This window comes from Cydia fagiglandana, chromosome 15 (genome assembly GCF_963556715.1).
Source record: "Cydia fagiglandana chromosome 15, ilCydFagi1.1, whole genome shotgun sequence".
NCBI classification, from domain to species: Eukaryota; Metazoa; Arthropoda; class Insecta; order Lepidoptera; family Tortricidae; genus Cydia; species Cydia fagiglandana.
In genome coordinates this window covers 11,931,630-11,956,984 of record NC_085946.1, presented here as the reverse complement: position 1 = coordinate 11,956,984, position 25,355 = coordinate 11,931,630, and the positions used below count along the sequence as shown (strand labels likewise).

The 25,355-nt window shown below is 38.5% G+C and overlaps 3 protein-coding genes across 10 annotated transcripts in view; all 3 read left to right on the top strand.

Moving 5' to 3' along the window:
* The window catches only part of LOC134671400 (protein sprint), a 282,803-nt gene extending 265,866 nt beyond the window's left edge, over positions 1-16,937 (top strand). For 7 of the 8 annotated variants that reach the window (XM_063529246.1, XM_063529245.1, XM_063529243.1 and 4 more), the window contains 15 exons: positions 41-435; positions 634-766; positions 1,078-1,230; positions 1,655-1,781; positions 2,256-2,367; positions 2,754-2,846; positions 3,212-3,308; positions 7,627-7,793; positions 7,950-8,054; positions 8,708-8,893; positions 9,540-9,671; positions 9,867-9,947; positions 10,622-10,849; positions 14,143-14,347; positions 15,198-16,937. In XM_063529246.1, the coding sequence (XP_063385316.1) occupies positions 41-435; positions 634-766; positions 1,078-1,230; positions 1,655-1,781; positions 2,256-2,367; positions 2,754-2,846; positions 3,212-3,308; positions 7,627-7,793; positions 7,950-8,054; positions 8,708-8,893; positions 9,540-9,671; positions 9,867-9,947; positions 10,622-10,849; positions 14,143-14,347; positions 15,198-15,331 (2,348 nt within the window). In that variant the 3' untranslated portion in view covers positions 15,332-16,937. The remainder of the gene's footprint in view (positions 1-40; positions 436-633; positions 767-1,077; positions 1,231-1,654; positions 1,782-2,255; positions 2,368-2,753; positions 2,847-3,211; positions 3,309-7,626; positions 7,794-7,949; positions 8,055-8,707; positions 8,894-9,539; positions 9,672-9,866; positions 9,948-10,621; positions 10,850-14,142; positions 14,348-15,197) is intronic. The other variant, XM_063529244.1, reaches the window with a different exon arrangement.
* Positions 16,938-17,447: 510 nt separating this feature from the next.
* On the top strand, positions 17,448-25,355 carry LOC134671595 (uncharacterized). The gene is made up of 6 exons (XM_063529454.1): positions 17,448-17,597; positions 18,581-18,751; positions 19,168-19,302; positions 20,641-20,832; positions 24,594-24,757; positions 25,073-25,355. The coding sequence occupies exons 1-6, from the start codon at positions 17,448-17,450 to the stop codon at positions 25,353-25,355; spliced, it is 1,095 nt and encodes a 364-aa protein (XP_063385524.1).
* On the top strand, positions 21,937-23,534 carry LOC134671380 (uncharacterized). The gene is made up of 2 exons (XM_063529219.1): positions 21,937-22,057; positions 22,418-23,534. The coding sequence occupies exon 2, from the start codon at positions 22,421-22,423 to the stop codon at positions 23,354-23,356; it is 936 nt and encodes a 311-aa protein (XP_063385289.1). The 5' UTR covers positions 21,937-22,057; positions 22,418-22,420; the 3' UTR covers positions 23,357-23,534.

Here is a 25,355-nt window from a genome sequence, read left to right as displayed (position 1 = left end):
ATTCATCGAATTTTTCTAATTCGAATTTTTGCAATTTCAGCAAAATTGAACGCAGCAAAAAGTACACAATCTATTATCGAAAAGGAGAACATACATATACTGAATTCAAACGAAAACTTAAGTGAAAAACGAAAACTTTCGGAAACTTCACTTAAAAACAGTTTCAACGGTTCGAACGAGCTGATCGCGACAACCAACAGCAAAGGAGATATAATACCAAAGAGGCCAGATAAACTTAGCATTTCTATGAACATGAATAAGAAATTGACTGAAGAAATCGAAGCCACATTTAAAAATTCTGAGAATCATAATACTGAAAGCATGGAAACGGTGAAATTAGAAGATGATTGCGTTAAACAAATGAATGGCGATGACTCTGATAAAGATAATGCTGGGAGTCCATTCTACGCAGATCCTGTGGATACTCTAAAAGAAGTAAGTTTTCCAAAATGGTGACTTTATTGGTTAGAATATATGAAACAAATGAAAGTTTTTTTTTTCCAGCTTTCGGCCATACCCACCATCAGAAGATAGTTTCAACATTAATGTTATTACTACTATTCTGAATAGTTTAGTCTTCTGCTTTATGTGCAATACTAACAGAACTATTCTAAAACCATTTTTGTTTTGTAGGCAGCGTTACCACAGGTGCAACGTCGTAAACTCCTTCGAGTTGGCGTCAGTTTATCCCAGAGGTACTCGGAGCCACCTCACAACCACCCATATTACCCGCTTCGTGATATGCATAGCATAGAGGAATTATCACGTAAGTAATGATCAAGTACCATTTTTTGGTTTTTTATTTAGTGATATTCCCACTGTTTATAATAGCCTGGTTATTAGATTTATTCAATATTTTGCGCTTTTTGTTCTATCTGGTGGCCAGTGAAAAATTAATTCGTCGCTTCGGGATACGAGAGGTCAATATCACCTTGATACAAAGATAATCATGGGTTTTTTGTTTTATCATGTACCTACCTGATAATAGTAATTAACAGGGCTACTGCTTTCCCAGTATTATCCCTACAACCCATATAAGCCTTAACAGATTTTAATAGAAATCAATATCCATTCCAGCTTCATCGCCAAACACTTCAACGTCGGTGGACAACCTAGTATCTCTCCGGAGTAAGCCGAAGATTAAACCAGTGCAGCCGCCGCGCGTCGCCAACAAGCCGCCTTCGGGCAAAACTGATACGTGGACTGTAGACGCCAGCTGGGAATTCATTAGTGAGTTTCTTCTCAAGCATATGGGGTTTGCTGGACTCTATCCGAAATAATCCGAGTATCAACTAGTGCAGCCGCTGCGCGTCGCCAACAAGCCACCTTCGGACAAATTGGATACGTGGACTGAGGACGCTAGCTGGAATTTTATTTTTATTTTATTTTTTATTATGAATGGGCTTACTCATGGCCACAGACTAGCCGAGGCGTAGACGTGGCCTACGATGGAGCGAGCTCGCCCAGAAGGTGCCTGTTCACTCTTGATTTGAAGGTTGCCGGGTTTATGCATCAGTATGTGGATGAGAACGGCCATAGCCTAAATGCTTCTGCGACTTTGACAATACGAATATTTGTGCCCTCTAGAATAATCGGCAGCGGTGTTGTACGGAGGTTAACACTCTTTATTAATTGGCTTCTCTCTCGATTGCAGACAAGAACGACGAAGGTTCGAACAGCGAAAGCGGAACGTTTCCATCGCTGGCCGAGCAGGAGACGAGGTTGAGCGGAGTGGACGATGGGGCGCAGCATTTGACTGTGCATCAGGTTGTTGCTCAAAGGTAAGATTACCCATGAAATTTTTTTCCTGCTGTCAGACACTGTAGATTTTCTGTGAATGACATAGCATTCTTTATAAACCTTGATTTAAAAAATTAACAACCAGTTTTGCCCGACTGCGTGCAAGGTGTGTTCGGAACTTCTGAGCGAATTTTAAGGAATAAGGTGCCAATCGATCTGAGTGGTACTGGCTATAATTGCATTGCGATTGTCCTTTACATTTACAAATTCAAAGTTATTAATTCAGTACCTAGTGATATCACTTGATGTTTACGTATACTTTTCGCCTTTTGGTGAAACCGATTCCTTAATAATTTCCCATATGGGTTAGGTTAGGTCAGTTGCTTTCATAAAAACGAATGCCTCAATGATTGTATTAATGAGTTGCCAATCTGGTCCTTTTTCGAGCTGTGGCGAAAAATCCACGACAACACTCAAGATGATCTAAATTTCATCGTTGTCCTTGTTTTATGCAGGTTTCCCGAGCTGCATCTGAACTCGGAACCAGTGGCGCTACCCGAGGAGCGCCCTCCGCCGCGCGCCTCCTGCTATGACAATGTACATGATCTCAGACCGTTATCCGAACAGGTAGATACCTACTCGTACAGTCGCCATCATATATATCGGAGCGGCCAAGGCTCAGCTCACAAATATCTGAGCACGCCTCTATTGTCAAGGCGTTAGAGTGCGTGTTCAGATATTGTGAATACCTTGGCTGCTCCGATATATCTGATGGCGACTGTACCTGCACTCGTACGTAATAGGTAGTCATAAATATAATTTAATAATTATGCTATTGTTGTAAGGGACAGTGAAGAATATTGGCATTACTTATGAATAGTATATTCTCGGGAACAAAAGCTTCTCTCTGGTATTTGTTTTTTTTTTTCAATAATAAAATAGCAGACACATTAACTATTATTATTTGTTTTTTTTTTATAACCGCACAGGATAAAAAAACCTTTTTCTTTCAGGCAAGCGATGACGGCACAGTTTTTTCAGAGCCTTGGGATAGCGCACAATGGGATGGACTTCTGCCCTGCAACGGTCCTCAATCCCTTGATATGGTAAGTTTCGTTCAAAGCGTTAAATACTTGTTGTGATCACCCTGCTTACGTCTCTAGTGCATACAAAGCCCTAGCCTAGTGCATATAACGCTATAAACTCTATTACCAGTTATTAAACTTCAAATTTAAACAACTTCAATTTTGTGACATGAACTGGGCTAGACGGTTAAGAATGCTTCATTTCTCAAATGAAACGTTCGCTTGTAATATTGAATTGACTGACCGAACCTTTAAAAAAAAAGATTCGCGAAAAAATTTACAGCCGAGTGGAGCGGTTCAGTGGCTCACTCTTGTAGTTAATCGTAGAGTTGTAACGCCGACATGTTACAAGTCGGTTTCCACCTAAGACCTTTGTTTTTTTACAGGACGAGCCTTGCGAATGGGAGTCCCCTATCCCGAGACGAGCGCCTTTGGAGGCGACGCGGGCTAAGAGCTTTAGGGATCGATTAGATCCCCTATTAGGTAAGACCTTACGAATTATACTTACGCAAGTTACACATTACGTACCTATACCTAAGCCGATATTTCACAGTTGAAAGGGAAAATAATGCATGGACTCCTTAGGTACTTACTTTAAAACAAACATGCCCCAGTTACCTTCAGACTGTCTGTGTGTAAACTATAATTGTGATAAATACAGTAAATAAGGATTAGCTTCTTCCAGGGCTCGGAAACCGGTATTTGCTCCATACAAAAATACCGGTATTATTACGTTCTTTTTCGTTCTTTGGTTTATTATTTCTTTTTTAATTGGACAATCTGATAACACAAATTCGTTACCTAAATACATCATAATCCAGTCTTACGTAAAAAGCATAAAATAATTCAAAATATTGGTCTATTTCGGGGTTTTTGAAAAATACCGGTTCCGAGCCCTGGCTTCTTCGCTATATGCTATAATTGACATAAATGTGCCAAGGGAACAAGAAGTCTGGAAAAAGCAAATATTAAATGCAATTAAGTTACCTTCTCGGTGATGCAGTTTATTTCTAGTCGTCAACTATATCGGCTAAAAACCGGCACTGACGTTTTGATCTGTAACGAAATTGTGGGCAGTAATTTCACCGATGTCCTTAATTTTCGGTATATTATTATTAGTACGGTCTCCTATTATAGTCATAATGCCACTGCAATAATTCTGGTTCTCAAACTTTTTTACCATAAAAGCTGGAAGGTAGTTTTTTCGAAACCCCTTTAGGTGCACGTTTAGTTTTTGCTTTTATGCAAAGGTTTGACCCATTTTCTGGCTCTATAAAACCAAAACGGAAGCCTGGGAGTAAGAATAGTGGGTATACGGGAAGCAGGCTTCGCTCTAAAACTTTGCTTATGATAGTGGTACATGATTATCATCAGGTACCTAACAAGAATGTCTCAATTGAATCTTAATTCTATTAGCTATGCTTACATTAGGTATATCATACGGCGTCATTACATTGTTAGCTCACACATGTGCATGACGTAGGTACTTATAAATATGTCACTTACTACGGGTGTGACTACCAACCCGATAAACTTTGAACGATAAATAAATTAAAATCAATTACAACAATGGTTCAGCAGCTATCATTACATGCAGATAACGAAATGTACGCCGGGAAGCTTAACTTACTACACATTTGCAGTGTAAATAACATTACTAACGGATAAAGGGTAAAGGTCTACGCGTGCCGTGGGTTTACTCACAACCAGATACATTCAGTAGTTCTCACTCGCGGCGACGCGACGCTCGTGTGTGCAGTTACCGTTATTTTACACGTTTTAGCGCGCGAAAATATCGCGATCGACATGAAGTGGCTAAAAAAATTGTTTCGCGGAAAATCCGCAAGATCACCTGACAAACCAAGTTCCAGTAAACAGAAGCTCGACTCACTTAGTAATTTTATGCCACAGAGTTCAGAAGCTTCGGAAGCGCTTGGAGCTTCAGAGCCGTGTGATGGAGTGGTGGCTTTGACAACGATGAGAAACTTCCGTACCGACTCGTTAGAAGAGTTTGCTATGGAGAGCGATTGGGTTTTCGCTACTTATGAACAATTGCATGAGCCTAAGTTCCAGCACCGCTTGGCCAAGTCCAGCGCTTTGACGCAGCTCTGTAAATCTTTAGCTGAGAAAAATGTTAACAAGCGAAAAGCGGTTATCGTGGCGACACCACCGCAGTGCCATTGCAAGGATCTCAAAAAGCCTGAACAAAAGACGAAGATGAAAGGAGTTAACCCTTTCCGTCGTTTCCTTAAAGCTGTCATTAGATTCTTTTGTGGCGTCTGTAGGAGATTTAAATGCAAGTTTTGTGCTAAGCAGTCCAAAAATAATGTGATTGAAGATGAACATGAACAATTGATGACATCCACCTGCACTAAAGCTTATTTGTGTAGGTAACTATAATTTCTGAATAACTACTTATTCCTCCATGATGGCTTATGATATGTGGAATACCTAATCATACATTTAGGAATCAACTGCGTTAAATCTATGGCCTTTAAATAGTAGGTTCAGTGACCGTTTTAAACCTAATATTACCTCAACGTATCTAGTAGAGCATTTACAAATATTAGATATAATTTCTACACGTTTAGGTATCTAAAGGTTAACGTACTTCTTCACGTGAAATAATTATCTAATGTAAACCTAATTAAAGTAACATTATCTTTGTTCAAATATCACCTATTTGAATATGTCTTCCGGTTGTCTAACTATGTATTAAATGCAACAATCAATTTTCTAAACACTTATCATAAACTACAAATTTAACACTCCATTTAACTTTAATAACAATAAACTAAGTCTTAATAACAATAAACCAAGTCTGCCATTCGGGCATTACTCATTTGCACACTAGATACGTTGTAATTGTTTAATACATTTTGCAGCATTAATGATAATTAAAGCATTTCAATACAATTATGTATTTAAATAGCTGATATCATAATCATTAGTCATTTCGTCCTACATTTTCAACAGATGGCATAAATTTAAATTATGTATATCAAGGATATTGCGACATTGTGGGGTCTAGAAGTTAGATAACTAAAATTCCATTATTCCTACGCATGAATGCAATTCATTTAGGTCATTTATTAATTATTTTTTAACATGAGTAGGTAACTAGCTAACTATTACGTAACTTTAGTATTTTTTTACATTAAGTTACGTGTATATATATATATATATATATATGTTTTAAATAATTAATATCCGATTCAACGTATCAAATTTATCGTGCCTTGTTTTTCCAACATTCCCTTGAATACTCCTTTTAAATAAAAATACATAATATATTTTACTTGTGCCACGAAAGAGCCACGTTATACCAATAGGTATTCGCTTTCCTCAATCATGTTTCTGACATCTTAAGCCGGATACTCATTAGCGAGCTGTAACTGTAACCGTTGCACGGGTTTGCGCAAACCTGCGAACCACGTACACACTATGTTTTTTTGGTTACAGTACATGCCACGGTTACGGTTACGGCTCGCTAATGAGTATCCGGCTTTAAATATAATCTAATGATGATAGATATTTAGGTATACTTAATTCATTACTCCACGTGCTATTCTAGTCTTAACAAGCTCAATGATTGTCATACGTTGTTTACTTTATCTTATCAAGGTATCAAAACTGCTGCTAATTATAGTAATTACTTACCCCCTTATTCATAAACGTTTACTAAAGTTGACAAACCGATAATAATCGTTTGTCGCTTTCCGACGTATTGGTATGATGGAAAGGGACAAACGATTATTATCGGCTTGTCAACTTTAGTAAACGTTTATGAATAAGGGGGTTAGTTTACAAAGGATTTGTAATAATAACATAAAAACGCGCAATCATGATGTCTTATGTAATTATTTTATGTAATATACTCATATACAGTGTTGCAGTTTTCTTTTTAAATATTCTGATAATATATCCCAATTAAACTTCTTATATTGTTTAACCCTTAGTATGCTTAAAGCACTGATTAGTTTACCTTTAACCTTTTAACTGCCAGCAATTTTTGATCGAGCGTGCTCGTGTCGCCACAGTCAGTAATTGTACCACGCAGAGTAAGGTTGGCATAGTTACGGGAGTTATAAATGTGTTGTAAAAACCAAATCAGATCTTTGTCTTATTTATCAGACTGTGGCGAAATGAGCTCGATATGTAATGTCTTATATATCAGACTCTGGCGGTTAAAGGGTTAATTACCGATTCAACTACACTATTACCTAATTCATTCAAAAATCATCACATATTTTGTTTTTTTTTTTATTAAAAAAGCGTATTCGTTTCGTTGTATATCGTGGTCCCAACGCCAACAGGATATCACAATATTGAGAAATTGATAATATTTATTTACTCACGTGAATTGGGACCTTTAAAACGGATCTAACAATTTTGATAATACAAAATCAGGACACAAAGTTGGGTCACTTGGGTCACTATAATATTTAGTTCTTATATTACTTATACCCATCTACAAACCTGTTTTTTGTCATTTTCACTCAAATCAACAAATGCCTATCGGGATATGGATATACAAGATTTGTATATTTATGTAAAAGTTGGTTTCGAGTACTATCGGTTTTGATTGAAAGAAGCTCACCCGATTTTCGACCCCGAAAACCCCTATATAGCTAATTTCATCGACATCGTTAGAGCCGTTTCCGAGGTCGCCGAAATATATATATAAATAAATAAATAAACAAGAATTGCTTGTTTAAAGGTATTAGATATAGATATATTAGACTTGAAGGTCTACTAAAAAAATATACATACCTATTTCATTTTTATTTTATTTTCCCAGCTGCGGGTCGCGTGCGCGCACTTCGAGGTGGTCGTTCGACGCGCGGCGCGGGCGCAGCGTTGCGCGCTTATGCTCTTCATCTCGCGCAGGACAAGAGCACGACTTTCGCGCAGAATGTCGACAATTTCATCGCATGCACTCTTGACTCTAAGGAGACATGTCCACAGGTAAGATTATTTTTAATTTAATCTAGCGACCTAGAATCGTGAGATTGTTTGTGTGTTTGCTATTAAACTTTTAAGCATCTTTTATCATATTCTTTTCCTATCTTGGAAAAGTAAATAATCCACTATCACCATAACATTTTATTTCTTTATTTTTAGGTGATGATGCGCAACATGAGGCAGTTTATGTCTGGAATGAAAAATTATCTTGTGAAGCACGGAGAGCGAGAGTTCGAGAAAGAAGTTGAAAAAGAGAGGCTCAAGGTAATAAATCCAATTTTTTAGTATCAGTCAGAATGTAAATGAACCTAACTCCACTAGGCAAAAACAACATCTTACCACATCTTACAAAAAAAAAACTCATTTAACACATTAACTGCCAGCGACTCCCTAGGGGAGTTCACTGTTCGTAGGCGCTTTTCGCTACATACGGTTTTTCCCGTGTTATCGGCTACGCTCGTAGCGCGTAGCTCGGGCTGGCACTGAATGTGTTAACCGAATTGCAAGACCGATGTCATCCCATAAGACAGGGGTCTCTAAACCCCGGGCCGCGGGCCAAACCCGGCTCGCGACGCGTTCCAATCCGGCCCGCTGACACCCAAAGCGTCCGATCCGCGCAAGCCAGGGGTTCAGCCCTAACAGCAGCAACCTGATACACCCCCACCCCCGGCCGCTGGCGCGGCCAAGGTCTCCCGCGCGAAATTTTCTGAGCGTAATACCTATGGCCCTCAGGTAAAAAAGTTTGGAGACCCGCTGCCATAAGGAATTTGCCGAGTTTGACAATCGTTGCATATCTACTAGTTAAAAAACAGAAAATTAGAACTTATCCAAGTGGTATGTTCGACTTGCAGCTGTCCGGCAATGCTTTCGTGACACCAATGTTGAACAAAAGGTTAACTAATCCTAATCTTTTCCAGTTGAAATCGACGGAGTTCCTGAACCTGGACGCCATATTAGAGGGTGTGATGCACCGGCTGGTGGTGCGGCCGCTGCGCGCGCGGCTGTACACGCTGCTGGCGGCGTGGCACGCGGCCGACGTGCGCCGCCTGCACGCCGCCGTCGAGCGCGCGCAGCACGCCACGCCGCTGCAGCTGGGCGTTAAGGTAGGACAGAGAATCTAATCGACGGACCCGATGTTATTTGGATGGTTTACTGTATGTGTGTGTGGCGTCGGGCTCACAAGTGATTTGAGCAGCGTGTACTAAGGCCACTCCTATACGTTTGCATTTGTTTAACATGCACGCCGCACGCCCCGCCCCGCTGCACGCCCAACTCGAGCGTCCACTCAGGCCTTACACTTACAGTGCTTGATCAGCACGCTTTTCTTGTCTTCTAGTTTTGGGTCTTGAGATGCTCCAGGTCCTTGGCTTTACACAGAATCTCGGCTCGGCCTTAGATCTTGCTAAACTGCACCTACTCTCGTTTTTTTTTTATTTGCTTAACATTTTCCCGGAGAGGCCAATCCTGATGTAGTAAATTGCGTAATTTCAAATATTAATTATTATACTTGGTCAAGCAAATCTTGTCAGTAGAAAAAGGAGGCAAATTTAAAAAATGTAGGTGCGAAGGATTATCGTCCCATAGAAAATTTGAATTTCGCACCTTTTTCTACTAAGATTTGCTTGACCAAGTATATTATTAAAAATGTTAAACCCATCGATCTGTCTGTAGGCCTTTCGGCCTCGTTATAGGTACGTAAGGCTACTCTTTCATCTCAATTTGTAAAATGATAATTGGTTTTACTTCCAGGAATCCACGAAAGTCCCGTCTTCAGCGGTTTTGGCAGTGATATCGAAGCACTTCCTGAAGATGCAAGAGGCGGACTCTCCGTTGGACAAACTAGAAAACCTTCTCGCTGCGATATCTGTTATGTTCAATGCGGTACGCATCAACCCAATATTATTTACATTCCCTGATAATCTAATCTATTGGTCTACCTTGAACGTGGACGACAGTATTCCTTATGGATAGTTAAACCCGTTGCACAATAAAGTTGAGGCGTTAACAAGTTATGAATGAAATGATGTCTTTAACTGGACGTCTATTCCACGATTAACTTGTGATATATTTAACTAGCTGAAAAGTCAACCGTGGTCGGCCACCGCGCCCGGGCGACTGACCGGCGCTAAGACACTCATGCACCCCTATGGGATACGGGTGAGTTAGGGATAACCTTTAAATTGCTTAAAATAAAAGCCATTTAACTTGTATCATTGGCGCCTATAACACCTTCAAATGTATGCCCTTCAAACGTGAATCTTTTCTTGAAATTTGATATGCCAGTCTTTTAATACGCGCTTAGTTGACTCCAATAAAGTTAACTGACTGCATCGCCACCGTGCAAATACTGCACATAGATGATATTATTATTATGCTATGCATGACCAAAATGTTCCTGACGCTTACAAAACTGCTTAATACATCAGTCGATACAGTGCAATAAATATACTTGTAGCCTGGTTTGTAGCATTAACCACGTTTGATCGCGTTAAACTAATCCATAAACTCAATCTTATCATCGATTATAGGCTCAGAAACATCCGCATTCCGAACATCCGCAGTATTGAATGAATGTTATAAGGCAAAACTATTGGCCTGTGCACACCGGCTGCGTGTGCGTGACGTGCACGTGCGCGTGCGGCGTTGTAGTATACAGATCCTTATAAGAGATGCACACCGTTTGCGTGACGTGTGCGGCTCCAACATTTTAGCGCACGCACATGCGCACGTCACGCACACGCAAGCCGGTGTGGCTCGGCCTTAAAACTTTATGAAATGAACCAGATCAAAGTTATGCAATTGAGTGTTATAATTTCAACCTGATTTCTCAGATTCGTGGGGAGCGCGCGCTCGGGGCCGACGACCTCCTCCCGGTGTTAGCGTGGACGGTGGCTCGTTGCCGACTCGTCTGCGCCGAGCTAGAAGCTGAACTCATGGCCGGCCTCCTACCCGCTGCGTTGTTGGCTGGGGAGGGAGGATACTACCTCACCGCGCTGTTTTCTGCTGTGGCAGTACTGAAGAGATTGGCACCGGAACCCGGGCCAGATAGTGCAACACCGGTAAGTGTCTATATTTAAAGTTAGGTATAGCATGGAAAATAGTTCGCTGTCGACTCGTCTGCCGAACTCAACCCCGCCACCGCCGTCTCGCGGTGCTGAAGAGATTACTGCCAGTTATAGTAGAATGTTAACCAAGGGTGGAAAGTAAACGCTTTGGCGCTCGAACGAAGTGAGACTATGAGGAAAGTCAAACACAAGAAAATAGAAAATATTTTGCGGTTAAGAAAATTCGGAACTGGAATTGGCGCCATTTACATTTCGATCATAAAAAATAATCTATAACCATAGACAAACCGATCTTAAATTGGAATGAGTCTGAAAATGTATACGCGCCTTAAAAAAAAGAAACCTAATGAATGTAATGATAGTATACTTGGTCAAGCAGATCTTGTCAGTAGAAAAAGGCGGCAAATTTGAAAAATGTAGGCGCGAAGGGATATTGTCTCATAGAAAATTTGAATTTCGCGCCTTTTTTTACTGACAAGATTTGCTTGACCATCTATATTTTAAACATTCATCTTCATTTATATTGATTTATTAACGAATATTTATGCTTCTTTCATACATTTAAATATTAAATTCAAGCATAAAAAAAATTATACCTGGTATTTTGTTTAATAATGTAATGCAATGGTATTAAATTTCGATAATACTTAGTCTGAAAATACGGAAGCTGATATGGTTGTTAGCCGATGCTTGAAGTACAAATTAAAAAATAAATACTTTCCACCCTAGGGTGGGAAATGCAATTTTCCACCCGACTGTCAGCCTATGAAAGGTCAACTTTCCGAATAGGAGAGATGAAATAGTACATTATTGTCGAGGTTCGGAAGTAGCTACTTGCAGGCTGAGGATTCGTTTTAAACGGACGACCTTGGGAGTCCGTTTAATTGAATCCGAAGACTGCAAGTAGCCTTCCAGCCGAGTCATATATAGTGCTTTTCTCAAAAATGGTGCAAGAAATATAAATATCATAGAAATATTTTACAAAAGCAACGTTCTTACGTATATATTTTCACAGAAAAAAGCCCTTGCCGCCTTTTTATTTTTTAAATAAAAAAATGGAAGTGTATTTTTCTGCCGAAAATACGCTAACCTATTTGAGACACCTAAATAGTCGCGGTACTAATCATCTGTTTGGCTGTTTAATGGGCCTGTGCCTTCATTTGATATGGCCATTTCAACTTTTAAAAAGTTTGGAACTCGACAAATAATGGAATTTGTATGCAACATTGCAGTCCCAAAATCGAGACTGCAATGTTTTTAACTTTTTAATTTTTGACTGACCATAAACTACGCGCTTCGCGACCTATTTTTTAGACGGCAAAGTCGACTTTGCCGTCCATTTTTGAGAAATAGTACATTATTGCAGAGGCCGGGAAAGGGCAATTCGAGGATGAGTTTCGATTGAAAGAAGACGAATCCACGAATTGCTATTCCTGCCGAGGCATATATAGTGCTTTTCTCCAAACATGCGAGGAAATAAGCTAAAATAATTATTATTTAAGCATCAAGCATCACTCAAATCAAACCTTCACATCCAAAATGTCAAAAACAATTTCCCTCTTTAATTAATTTTTAAAAGTTAAAGGCACAAACTTATTCTGCCATTCAGTACCATTCAATATTCGTTCATTCAATATAATTGCGCAATATAGTTTGTCAAACCAACTTTTCAGTCAGTAAGAACCAGGAAAACTACACCCATCCTTTTCTTTTGGGTGCTAGTACTAGTGTAAGACAAAGATAGTATGATTCTCTTTGTCTATGTTTGAACTGAGAAAGTCCTTTGACAAACTATGTAAGCTTTATGAACACGGATGAGATTTAAAAAAATATAAAAATAATCTTTGATTTTATTAAGCAGTATTCGCACGATCATACACGTGAAATGATAGCTGATCGGGTCGTGTAGAAGCGGCTCGCGGCAATATAATTGGCTGTTTGCGTTTTTTATTGTTAAAAAGTAAAAAACACTACAGTAATAAGTTATTACTGTAGTGTTTTTTTACTTCCCGTCCGCTAGAACAGGACAGCGATAGTTTGATGTTTTTTAGTTAGAGTTTGACATTAACGAAGAACTTCCCGTACTATTTTTGCTACAGTAAGGTGAACATTTCCGAGCATATTGGAGAAATAGTACATTATTGTCGAGGCTCGGAAGTAGCTACTTGCAGGCTGAGGATTCGTTTTAAACGGACGACCTTGGGAGTCCGTTTAATTGAATCCGAAGCCAGCAAGTAGCCTTCCAGCCGAGTCATATATAGTGCTTTTCTCAAAAATGGTGCAAGAAATATAAATATCATAGAAATATTTTACAAAAGCAACGTTGTTACGTATATATTTTCACAGAAAAAAGCCCTTGCCGCCTTTTTATTTTTTTAATAAAAAAAATAGAAGTGTATTTTTCTGCCGAAAATACGCCAACCTGTTTGAGACAACTAAATAGTCGCGGTACTAATCATCTGTTTGGCTGTTTAATGGGCCTGTGCCTTCATTTGATATGGCAATTTCAACTTTTAAAAAGTTTGGAACTCTACAAATAATGGAATTTGTATGCAACATTGCAGTCCCAAAATCGAGACTGCAATGTTTTTAACTTTTTAATTTTTGACTGACCATAAAATACGCGCTTCGCGACCTATTTTTTAAACGGCAAACAAAGTCTACTTTGCCGTCCATTTTTGAGAAATAGTACATTATTGTCGAGGCTCGGAAGTAGCTACTTGCAGGCTGAGGATTCGTTTTAAACGGACGACCTTGGGAGTCCGTTTAATTGAATCCGAAGCCAGCAAGTAGCCTTCCAGCCGAGTCATATATAGTGCTTTTCTCAAAAATGGTGCAAGAAATATAAATATCATAGAAATATTTTACAAAAGCAACGTTCTTACGTATATATTTTCACAGAGAAAAGCCCTTGCCGCCTTTTTATTTTTTTAATAAAAAAATAGAAGTGTATTTTTCTGCCGAAAATACGCCAACCTATTTGAGACAGCTAAATAGTCGCGGTATTAATCATCTGTTTGGCTGTTTAATGGGCCTGTGCCTTCATTTGATATGGCCATTTGAACTTTTAAAAAGTTTGGAACTCGACAAATAATGGAATTTGTATGCAACATTGCAGTCCCAAAATCGAGACTGCAATGTTTTTAACTTTTTAATTTTTGACTGACCATAAACTCCGCGCTTCGCGACCTATTTTTTAGTCGGCAAAGTCGACTTTGCCGTCCATTTTTGAGAAAAATAAATTCCTGTATAGTTTTGTTTTCGCTAAGTTATGTTTATATGTGCAGTGGCGGCGCGGGTCGGTGGAGAGCGCGGGCGGGTGCTGCGTGGTGCGCGTGGCGCTGCCGGACGAGTGCCGCGGCTCCATCCGCCGCGTGGCGCTCCCGTGCCGGCCCGGCGCGCGCGCCCGCGACCTGTGCCGCGCGCTCGCGCACGCCGCCGCCATCACCAACCCGCAGGACTACGCGCTCTTCGCGCTGCACGACGAGCAGGGTGAGTGCCGATCTGGGGCCCGTTTCTCGAACGAAATTAGTCTAATATTATTAATTAGTGTGTTGTCATGGCGACCCATACGATTTGACAGATCGTGAACTAATAATATTAGTCTAATATAGTTCGAGAAATGGGCCCCCGAGGGCCAGTTGCGCCGACCACGTTTGACAGACTGATCGACGTCCGTCAGCCGGCGCGCCCCGACGCGCCACTATGAAAATTTCCATACATAAAAATTTAGCGAACTATTTAACGATACGAACAATTTGGTGCGACCGACCCTAAGTTCTCTTTTCCTTTCACTCGAAGTACCTAATCTGGTACGAGTGCATTGTCGATAGAAAAAGGTACAAAATTCAATATTTGTATGTATATGTATATGTGTTATATTTGTATGGGAGATCGATCCTCCGCGCCTATTACATTTTTCAAGTTTGCCGCCATTTTCTACTGACTACTACATAAACCCGAGCGACACAAGCTTACTTCTGCGAAGTTCTTTCTAATGCTAAAAAAACGGACCGTAACTTAGATCTGGTTTATTTCATGAAGTTTTAATTTGCCTTATTACATTCATTCAGTACTGCGGATGTTCAGAATGCGGATGTTTCTGAGCCTATAATCGATGATAAGATTGAGTTTATGGATTAGTTTAACGCGATCAAACGTGGTTAATGCTACAAACCAGGCACTATTGCACTGTATCGACTGATGCATTAAGCAGTTTTGTAAGCGTCAGGAACATTTTGGTCATGCATAGCATAATATCATGCTCTTAAATAAGTGATAATAGATTTTTAAATTACTGTATTACAGGAGTAGAAATAATAATTAAATTTTTCCTTTACAGAAACAATGCTAAACGAGAACGACTGCCCCCAAGAAGTTATGGCCGAGAAGAACGGACAGAACTTTATCCTGGCTTACAAGAGGATAGACGCCAAAATCGCGTGGCCACAGCAGGCGCTACTGTCCTACCCCTAAGCTGGTCGAATATGCTAACCCTGTCTGACCCATTGTTTTTGGATAAACTGCGACAATGACAGATATATGCGTTAACCTGTGTAACGTCGTAGTCAGTGATTCTAATCCAGAGTTTGTGTAAATGATTTTCGGAACATTAACAAACGCTTTAACTGGTGCATGCGAGTGAAGTGAGTCGTAGTGTTGCCACCTTAAAATTGAGTTTTCAATCTCTATCCATCCAATCCATGATCCATACAGCTGGAGTTACCATATTCGAATTCAATGCTGCCAACACTAGGTACTTGTAATTTCTGAAGGCCCTATGCATTTACTCTGGTCTAAACTCTGGGATGAAAGACAAATAAATAATCTCTTAATCGAGGAAAAGGATCTTAAGGACTACAATGTGCAATAGATAAGTGAAATAGAACCCCGAAACTCTCAGTACCAATAAGTACATATATTATGTCGTGTTTACAGGATACTCATTCATAGCATAACAAATAATCTATATTTATAACATCTTAGCGATAAAGTGATATTTTCTAACGATATTACCCAGCTAGAAACATTAAAGCTTACCTTAATGCATAAGTACATAATTTCTTTAGACAGTATTTTTTAAATGCTACTCAACCATAAGCGTACTAATTGTCATTTAATAATGTAGCTTTTTTACCCAATCTTATTATGTAAGAAGTACAGTCGCCATCTGATATATCGGAGCGGCCAAGGTGTTCACAATATCTGAACACGCACTCTATCGCCTTGACAATAGAGGCGTGCTCAGATATTTGTGAGCGCCTCGGCCGCTCCGATATATCTGATGGCGACTGTATCTAATGTTTTATACATGCCTATAAAACGACTGAACAAAATTCATTGTCTTGAAAATACAAATTTTGTAAATTTGTATGTGTGTTTTGGTTTGATTCGACTTTGTAATGTATAGGTAAAACGTTTCTATAAAATATTTTTTTTCATATTCTCTTGTGTTATATTAATTTATGCTTATATATTTTTTCCATTTAAAGGAATGTGTAGGTAATTGTTCCTAAATTTTAAGTAAACCTGAGTACGCTAATATTCTTACCAAATTGTTATTTGAGTTTTAAAATTTATTTCACTAAAATTTCTAGTTTCATATTTTACTTTTGAAGTATATTTAACTCTTTAATACTAACTTGTTTATGAACTGTGATGTAATTCGTATTAGTAACGTAAGGATTTGTATTGATTTTGTATATTCGTAGAGGCGTTTCGTAATATAATTTATTTATACTTAAATCTTAAGGAAATGTGTTTAACGCAGTGTTGCAAGTCTGTGGAACAAATTAGCGAAAAAAAAAAACAGTCGCTGGTATTTGTTCGGAAAACTAAAAGTCTAAGATGAGCTAACTTTGCCTTAATGCCACAGACAATATTTTTGTAGTTAGAGAACCCAGTAGATACCATCATTTTATTATCTGTGGTAGGCGGCGATTATTATGTGACGTGGATCACACACATTTTGTATTTATTGCAGTCTTGTATTTTAACGTTAGTCATAATAACACGTGTATTGTGTTTTGATAACAATTTCAGTCACTTGTGGAGAATAAACGAATTTTTACCAAACTCATAATTTTTGTTTTATTACCTATTGTTAGTGGTAGTTGCCTCTTTTAATTACTCTAATCCTTAAACTAATAAATGTTTATGTAGCTGCAAATGGACACCACAGAGTATTTATTTTAGGGTAGTTTTTAGAAATCCGGTGTCCTTGGCTAAGAAACGTCTATAAACCTGATTCTGTTAAAGGGTCACAGGATACGCGAGTTCACTTTACAGTTTACAGTAGGTATGTACCTATGCGCGTAACTTACATACAATACATACATGCTTGGTCAAAAATAAGCTACACGAAATTAAATCAAATACGTGAAATACGTACGAGATCAGGATTTTAGTTTCCTAAGTTATTAGTTGCTATGACAACAAGGCAAGTATTGCCGTTACTAAATTAATTGTTGCTAACGAAATAAACAAATGCTTGGATGCAAACAAAAAACATAACACTGATCAAACGAGGAAGGCAACAAAGTAGTTAATTTTTTTCCATCGTGATCAAACTTTACATAGAAATAAAGTCATAATGCAAGCTGAATATCCGAAGAAAGTAAATCCTCCTTATTGGGATAGAGTTCACGTTCAGCCAAGAGTGAGGAAGTTCCCTGATACAGGGGAGTCTAGTGAAACCACCGGCCGAAGGTGGCGACCACCGCCTGAAGTAGTACAGGATTTGGTGAGAGGCTGACTTTATCACAATTATGCTATTTATGCTCTGTATTTTAGAAAAAATATAGGAAGGTACTTACTAAAAATATTTGCGTGGTAGAGTGTTGTGTCGTTCGGGGTTGGGAGGTTTAGGTAGAAATTTATAAAAGTATAAAGCTCAACAAAGCAACACAGTCAAGCATTACAATAATAAAATTTTGTTATAGGTACCATCATGGTACGGTCAGCCAAGAAAGTGGTTTACCACTTTTCGACTCTATCATCTGATTGATAGAGTCGAAAAGTGGTAAACCACTTTCTTGGCTGACTGTACCATTTAGGTATATCTACTACTGCATAATATACCTACATATACAATAGGTACATAGGTATTGGTACAAAAGTTGAGGTCAAAGTTGTTTTTTTTTTTAATTTTTTTTTTCAGAAAAGTATGGTACATTTGAAACTTATATTAGGTTCGCCAAACTTACGTTTAACGGCGACATGATGCACTCATTTTCAACGTTAGTACCTTAATCTAACTTACATTACTAAGGTTAATACATAATGATAACATATGAGCACAGTATAAGCTGTCTTTATATAATATTTACCTAACCTATTTATTTAATCATGCGTTGTACCTATTTAGCAACTTCTTAATTTTTGATTTAAATATGTTTTTACTACCGCATTCGTCTTCAATAATTGATAAACTGTTAAATATTCGCGGTGTGATATAGCTGCGCGTTCTTTTACTATAGTAGTTGCTAGCGGTAGGTTCCACGTATTTACGTCGCTTTAACCCTCTTGGCGCTCAAGTATACAGAGTTTTGAATTCGGGATCATTAAATTGATCAGTTGCTATTAAGTACTTAACTTTATCATGCACTGGCAGGATGTTCAATTTCTTAAATATATATCATGTGAATAGCAAGTTCATATTTATCCATCCGTTTTTTTTTTGCACCGACGACAGTTTTAATAAAAAATGTACAATCCTGACAACAGAAAGTGCCAGTTCCGGAGGTGACGTTCTACGATCGAGATTACAATGTGACCAGCCAACTGACCCGGTCACAGACTCGGGAGGACTTCAAGTACAAGGCTCCAGAAACGCGTAGGTTTAACAAACATACGGCTTGTAATGAAAATCTGTATATTTATCCACCTAGTCGAACGGTAAGTGTGTCATAATGAATTAAGTTACAGTATAGTTTACATTTTTACCTGATACATAAACACTTTTATTCTGAAACCAAGAATGAAGAACACGCCAGGTGACTCTACACTGAAATTCAAAGTACCTACTCAGATAGACTGTGCAAAAACTTTTACGTACAACCTATTCAACAGATCGGTCAAAATGGAAAAGTTCGATTCTCATACGAAAATATGAGAAGTTTCCGAAAATTTTCCATGCCAACTATCGTATTTTTGAAAATTTTCCGACAGCATATAAGTCTGTAGGTAATACATACCTACACCGTCATGAGCTTAGTAGAGGCAGACTTTTCTTTTTAATTTTAAATATGCTCCAGAATATTATCTTGTTTGAAGATAGGTATAATAGTCAAAACTGACTCTTTACTTTCAAGCTAATAGACCAGCCCCCGATGTGCAATACCCACGGCACGACGGAAATGCGACATGCATACAAAATACCACAACATCCTCCGACCCTGGTTACTGAAAAGAACCAGCATAAGCATCCTGCTTGCCTGCCTGACATGGTAAGTAAAATTCTAACTGGAAATGAAGTTTTGCTTCTAGCTGTACCTGAATATCACCTGACCTGGTATGCAAGCGGGATATCGATATACGTGCATAGTGCTGTCTCGCTCACTCACTGCAGCGGCGTCCTCCTCGCACCAATGAGAAGACCGCCTTATACATATAGCCCTTTACCTACGGGCTATTTAATCGCTCCGTCACCGCCCAATACGGGCATGTTTTGGCGAGACTCAGTGGTTAGGCATTATTTCACTTACTTGTAACTTTTGAAGTATTACAGCTACACACTTGAAACTTCACACACACAATAAGTATAATGTGTTTAATTAATAAATAATCACTTGGAATAATAATATTCACTACTTTTTCTGCTATCAAGCAATATACCAGTCACTAAGTAATTAAAGATTTTTAAGTTACTACTCGCGGATTTCACAAGTTTACGTTTAAGAACATTAGTTTATAATATACATAACACAAACAAACACTTAAATAACGATAAATATGAAAATAGTGCATAAATATCAAGCACAAAAAACGTTGCACTAAAACGATTTGCCACTTATGGAAAATAGTGATGTGCGTCTATCGACACATTTGTCGATATATCGATAGCCTAGTAAATGTAAAACTGAAATTTAACAAGTTATGATTGTGCTGAAATTATTATTAGGTACAATAGTACCTAATAATGATTTCATAACATGTTAAATTCCAATATTTGAACCAAAAACGGTAAAAAACACTAAAAATAACACTCTAAACACTCCCACGCCTTACTCTCACATCGACAACAAGTCTTTGAAATTTGAAAACAACACTATTGTCCGCCATATTGAATTCAATTATTAGCACCTCTGCAGTACGGGTGTCAACTCCAGTTGCCAGCAAAAAAGCGGTAATTTTAAAATTATGTTTATGTCAGAGCCATCTACCGAAATATTATGATATTTTTTTCTTTGTATCTATACTAATCACAGTGCATAATATGACCGCTATTACCAAGCCACAAGGTCTCGTTTTGTTTAAAAAAAATGTTGAACACGACCATTACTTCGATCAACTATAGTTGACACCCGTACTGCAGCGGTGTTGCCTTACTGGCAACTCTGGTTGACACCCGTAGGTAAAGGGATAGAATGGGCCTCATACTGGACGCGCGCCGCGCATATAGCTGGTCAAACAACTTTGTCATGCCATTAGAAAATTCAAATTTTCTATTGTACGATTACCCTTTCGCGCCTACATTTTTTAAATTTGCCGCTTTTTCACTGACGGAAATGGCTTGACATACTATTTAGCTTTTTTCTCGCTATAATTTCATTACTTATTTCCAGCCATTAATAGAGCCAAGCTGGCACAAAGATTTAGAACCTTTGGACACAACATACGAAGGATACGAGAAATACCTAGACCCTTATCTCACAACGAGCCGGCTGCATCATAGGCCATATACAGCAGAGCAGCTGGGCAGGAGATCAGTAACAAAAGATATTGTGACCTATCACACCTTGTCCAAAGAGCCCTGGGTGAGATTTAACATAATTATTCAAATCCAAGCACAGTGCATGTTATTCTAATCTAGGATGTTATCAGATCACAGGCAATAATTAATTATCGTGGTAAAATATGTAGAGTTAGACAAAGAAAACTGCAACTGGCAAATGATAACATACGCAGTGCAAGCGTTATTTATACGTCAGAATTTCATAGATGTTTGACGTTTAAAATAACACTTGCACTGCGTGTGCTATCAAAATCACACATGCAGACTTGAGATTTGTCTTGGTCTAGCCAATCTGTAAACCGCTCAATAGTACATTATTGTCGAGGCTCGGAAGTAGCTACTTGCAGGCTGAGGATTCGTTTTAAACGGACGACCTTGGGAGTCCGTTTAATTGAATCCGAAGCCAGCAAGTAGCCTTCCAGCCGAGTCATATATAGTGCTTTTCTCAAAAATGGTGCAAGAAATATAAATATCATAGAAATATTTTATAAAACCAACGTTCTTACGTATATATTTACACAGAAAAACGCCCTTGCCGCCTTTTTATTTTTTTAAAAAAAAAAATAGAAGTGTATTTTTCTGCCGAAAATACGCCAACCTATACTTGGTCAAGCAAATCTTGTCAGTAGGAAAAGGCGCGAAATTCAAATTTTCTATGGGACGATATCCCTTCGCGCCTACATTTTTTAAATTTGCCGCCTTTTTCTACTGACAAGATTTGCTTGACCATCTATATTTGAGACAGCTAAATAGTCGCGGTACTAATCATCTGTTTGGCTGTTTAATGGGCCTGTGCCTTCATTTGATATGGTCATTTCGACTTTTAAAAAGTTTGGAACTCGACAAATAATGGAATTTGTATGCAACATTGCAGTCCCAAAATCGAGACTGCAATGTTTTTAACTTTTTAATTTTTGATTGACCATAAACTACGCGCTTCGCGATCTATTTTTTAGACGGCAAAGTCGACTTTGCCGTCCATTTTTGAGAAAAAGTTATTTTTAGGACGTTGGCAGCATTGTAAATAAAAAATGGTCTATTCTATTATTTTAGCTATGGCATCGGTCACTTCCTGTGTGAAGTTCCAGGAAGTTTATTTCATTCGTTCATTTCATTCATAGTTCATGTTCGTTTCGGTCCGTAAGTTTCGTTCAATTTCATTCAATCATTTGTGAAGTGGTCAAAAATGTTATGATGATTTATTAATTAGAATTTTTTCCTTGATAAGTAAAACATAACGAATATTGGTAAGTAAATTGTTTATGATTTATCTTGAATTCTTGATATTAAATTAGATAAAACGTTTTCACCGAACACGCTAGAATGATTTGATAATCAAGGACAACATTGTTGTAAGAATTGTAACGTCTAAGGTTTGTTTCGATGCTTAGAACAGTACAATATTGCCAAAACCCAAAACTGTTAAAATATTTGGTACTTTTATACCTACTCATGTCTAGCACAGTATAAAATTGCCGATGTTCGTATATAACTTTTGTATTGAACTCGGAAAGCTCAGTTGACACAAAAAATATAGATTTCACAAAGAATTATTACTAAACGAATAATGGAAACCATAGTAAAACATAATATTCTTTTTTTTCCAGATCATGGCTGATTCAACAACAGAAAACAATGCTGTTAATGTAAATGAAGTCCCCAATAATCAGGAAGATGCTCCAGCGAGGGAACCCGCACATGAATTAATTTTTGACTGGCCCATTAATGTTGTTGTGTCCGAACCTAAGATCCTCAGTCCAGACCCAGACGTGGCTCAACAGGGCAAAGAGGTACAGAAACTAGGCCCGCGATGGAAAACCGTCAGATATGCAGACACAAAGAGACAGTTTGAGTCCACAGCACCTTTCTGTGCATTGCTTGTGAACCATGAGCTTGAAAGTTTGACTCCCAGATGCAAGTCATTTGACATGCTGCAGAGGTTTGATCAAACTCTTGCAGCTATAACCCATGGACTCTTGAAACAAAAGAAAATACTACAAAGTGCTTTGGATGGTTTACCTGTAGAAGTGAGAAATACTGTTCAGAATGCTTTGCTATCACCCGATTCTCAATATAAAAAGATTTCAGATGATTTACTGCAATATGTTTGTGGAAGACGGTCTCAAGTCATTCAACATAGAAGGGAAATGTTCTTGCCACGAAAAATCGGAGTCCGGGAGGCTTTGCACGCTATACCACCAACGGAGCTTGTCTTGTTTGAAAGTAGAAGACTGACACAACTTGTAGAGGCCTTGCCTGATAAAATAGATCATTTCGTCCCTAATATGGACAAATGCAAATGCTGTCAATTCCATAAGCAACGCCGAAGGCAGTCGTCAGAAGAACCTCAAGAAGATGAACCTGTGGTTCCTGACAGGAAGAGACACCGCAAACAGCGCAGGCGAAGGAATTCTTCTGATGATCAAAGTTCAGAAGATGAGCCTAGGTCTCGAGGAAGAAAGAGACAACGTGATCAACGTAAGAGAAGGCATACATCAGAGACACGTAATTCAGATGATTCTCGTCCAAGGAGGAGACGCCGCTAGAGTTTTGCTACAGTTATAAAACTTATTAAGTTACATTCTAGTATGTCTAAGCTTTTTTTGTTCAATTCTATTCTTATATGGTATTTGAAACATAAGTTACTTAAGGATATTGAGTTATCAAGTGTTTATTGTTAAATAATTGTAATGTTACAAGTAAGTAAACATGTAAGCTACAATATTGCATTCTTGTATTTATTTTAATAATCCTGGATGACTTGCTACAACAAAGAACTTTTCACCACACCAGCTCGGAAAGGCTTACTTTGCACTTCAAAAACTGATAGCAAAGTTGCATTTTATTCACATGTGAGGCAATGTAATCAATTGCAAATTTTGAGTTGTTTTCTTATGTTTGATGGTAGAATTGACTTTTGGATGATAAATATTTAATAACATTCATTTGGATTTGATTTTGTTTGACATTTTACATTTATTATTTGCTTCGGGTTGATGTGGTGAAAAATTTTGTGTTTCACTTGGGGGCAAATTTTGTTTAAACCTCTTGCTTTGAAACCCTCGCAACGCTCAAGATTCCATCGCTCTCGCTCGTGGTTCATTTTTGGGATCTTTCGCCTGCTCGGGTATCAATATTACCCACGCACGAGCACGCACGGTCACGGGCACGAGCGGTTAAACAACAACTTTGCCCCCTTGTAAAACAAATAACTATTACATGCTACTAATAAACAATGAGTTCGCGTTTAATTGTAGAGTGAGACCAAGCTAACTTTGCATGGTATTTGCCACAGTGTGGTATGTATTGGCTCCTCTACACGATGGGCCAACGCCAGCCGCTCCAAGGGACGCATTTATGTGTTAGAGGGAGCAAGTGATATTGGTATCTCATTCTACCGCATGGCTGCGTCCCTTGGAGTGGCCGGCGCTGGCCTAACGTGTAGAGGAGCCATAATATCATTTATGAAAATATGAAGTTATATCATATATTCTAACCAGTTTTGTGCAAATTGGTGCAAAGTTAGCTTAGATAGACTCTAGAAGATAAAGTCTAAGAGCAGAGCTGCCCTCTAGTTTGACAGCTGGAATAGATGGCACTATACTGCACTTTGTTTTATGGTCACTGGCTTTTCCAAGGTAAACTTTTGAAAACCAGAGTTACTGTAGTTAGAGAAATGTACGAAATTATATAGCGCCATCTACGCGTGTTGCGTGTTGCTCCACAAAAGTTACCTGTGGTGTTAATGTACTAACCTTTGAAATTATCGTTATTTTTACACAGGTGAGAACTCGCAAACCTACAGCAGATGATTGGTATTTGCCTTTAGAAGGATGTAAAATTAAGTACGAAAGAGAAAGCATCAGAAAGAATTCCACATTTTCCCTCCCCAAAGAATATCTGTTTAGGGAAATTATCACTCATAATAAGCCTAAATGGCTGCCAAGGTAATATATTCCTTATCATAACTTTCATTTTGGTTGTAGTTTAGTAGAAAGCATCTGTTATGCTCTATGTACCTATTGTTACATATAATTATATAAGTATAGGTACCTGCCTTTTGCTGGTGAAAATAACGCCTGATATATTCAGTCAGGCAATCTGCATCCGAAATAAATCAATCCTTTGCCATGCAGTTTGCCATGTGGCGGCCCTAGGAATTATTAAGTAAGTAGTGCGAAATCTGACTGGGTCTCAACGCCCTAAGGCCACGTTCTTAAATTCAAATCAATTCTGTTTACCGAATAATATCTACTCGTACCTACTAATTCCAGCTCATTTCGTACCGAAGTACGAGACAACTACGTGTCACCAGCTAGCCAGGCCGGCTCTAATATCCGAGATCTTGAAGAGCAAGTACAAACATATTACCAAAGAAACATCGCGAATTTGCAGACCAATGCCCATTACGAGCACTCTACTGCGAAGGAGAAATTTGCTTCTGAGACATCACAGATTGGGACGGGGAAACCTATTTGTTCCGTGTTGGATTCGTTCAAGGAAAAGAACAAGCGGCTTCAGTTCAAAAGTATGAGGATTAGTTAA

Excerpts from the sequence above, each read along its gene's own strand:
- LOC134671595 (XM_063529454.1), top strand. The coding sequence starts at position 17,448 with ATGCAAGCTGAATATCCGAAGAAAGTAAATCCTCCTTATTGGGATAGA. Across the intron at positions 19,303-20,640 it reads CTGCTTGCCTGCCTGACATG|CCATTAATAGAGCCAAGCTG; the intron begins GTAAGTAAAATT and ends ACTTATTTCCAG. Across the intron at positions 20,833-24,593 it reads CCTTGTCCAAAGAGCCCTGG|GTGAGAACTCGCAAACCTAC; the intron begins GTGAGATTTAAC and ends ATTTTTACACAG.
- LOC134671380 (XM_063529219.1), top strand. The coding sequence starts at position 22,421 with ATGGCTGATTCAACAACAGAAAACAATGCTGTTAATGTAAATGAAGTC.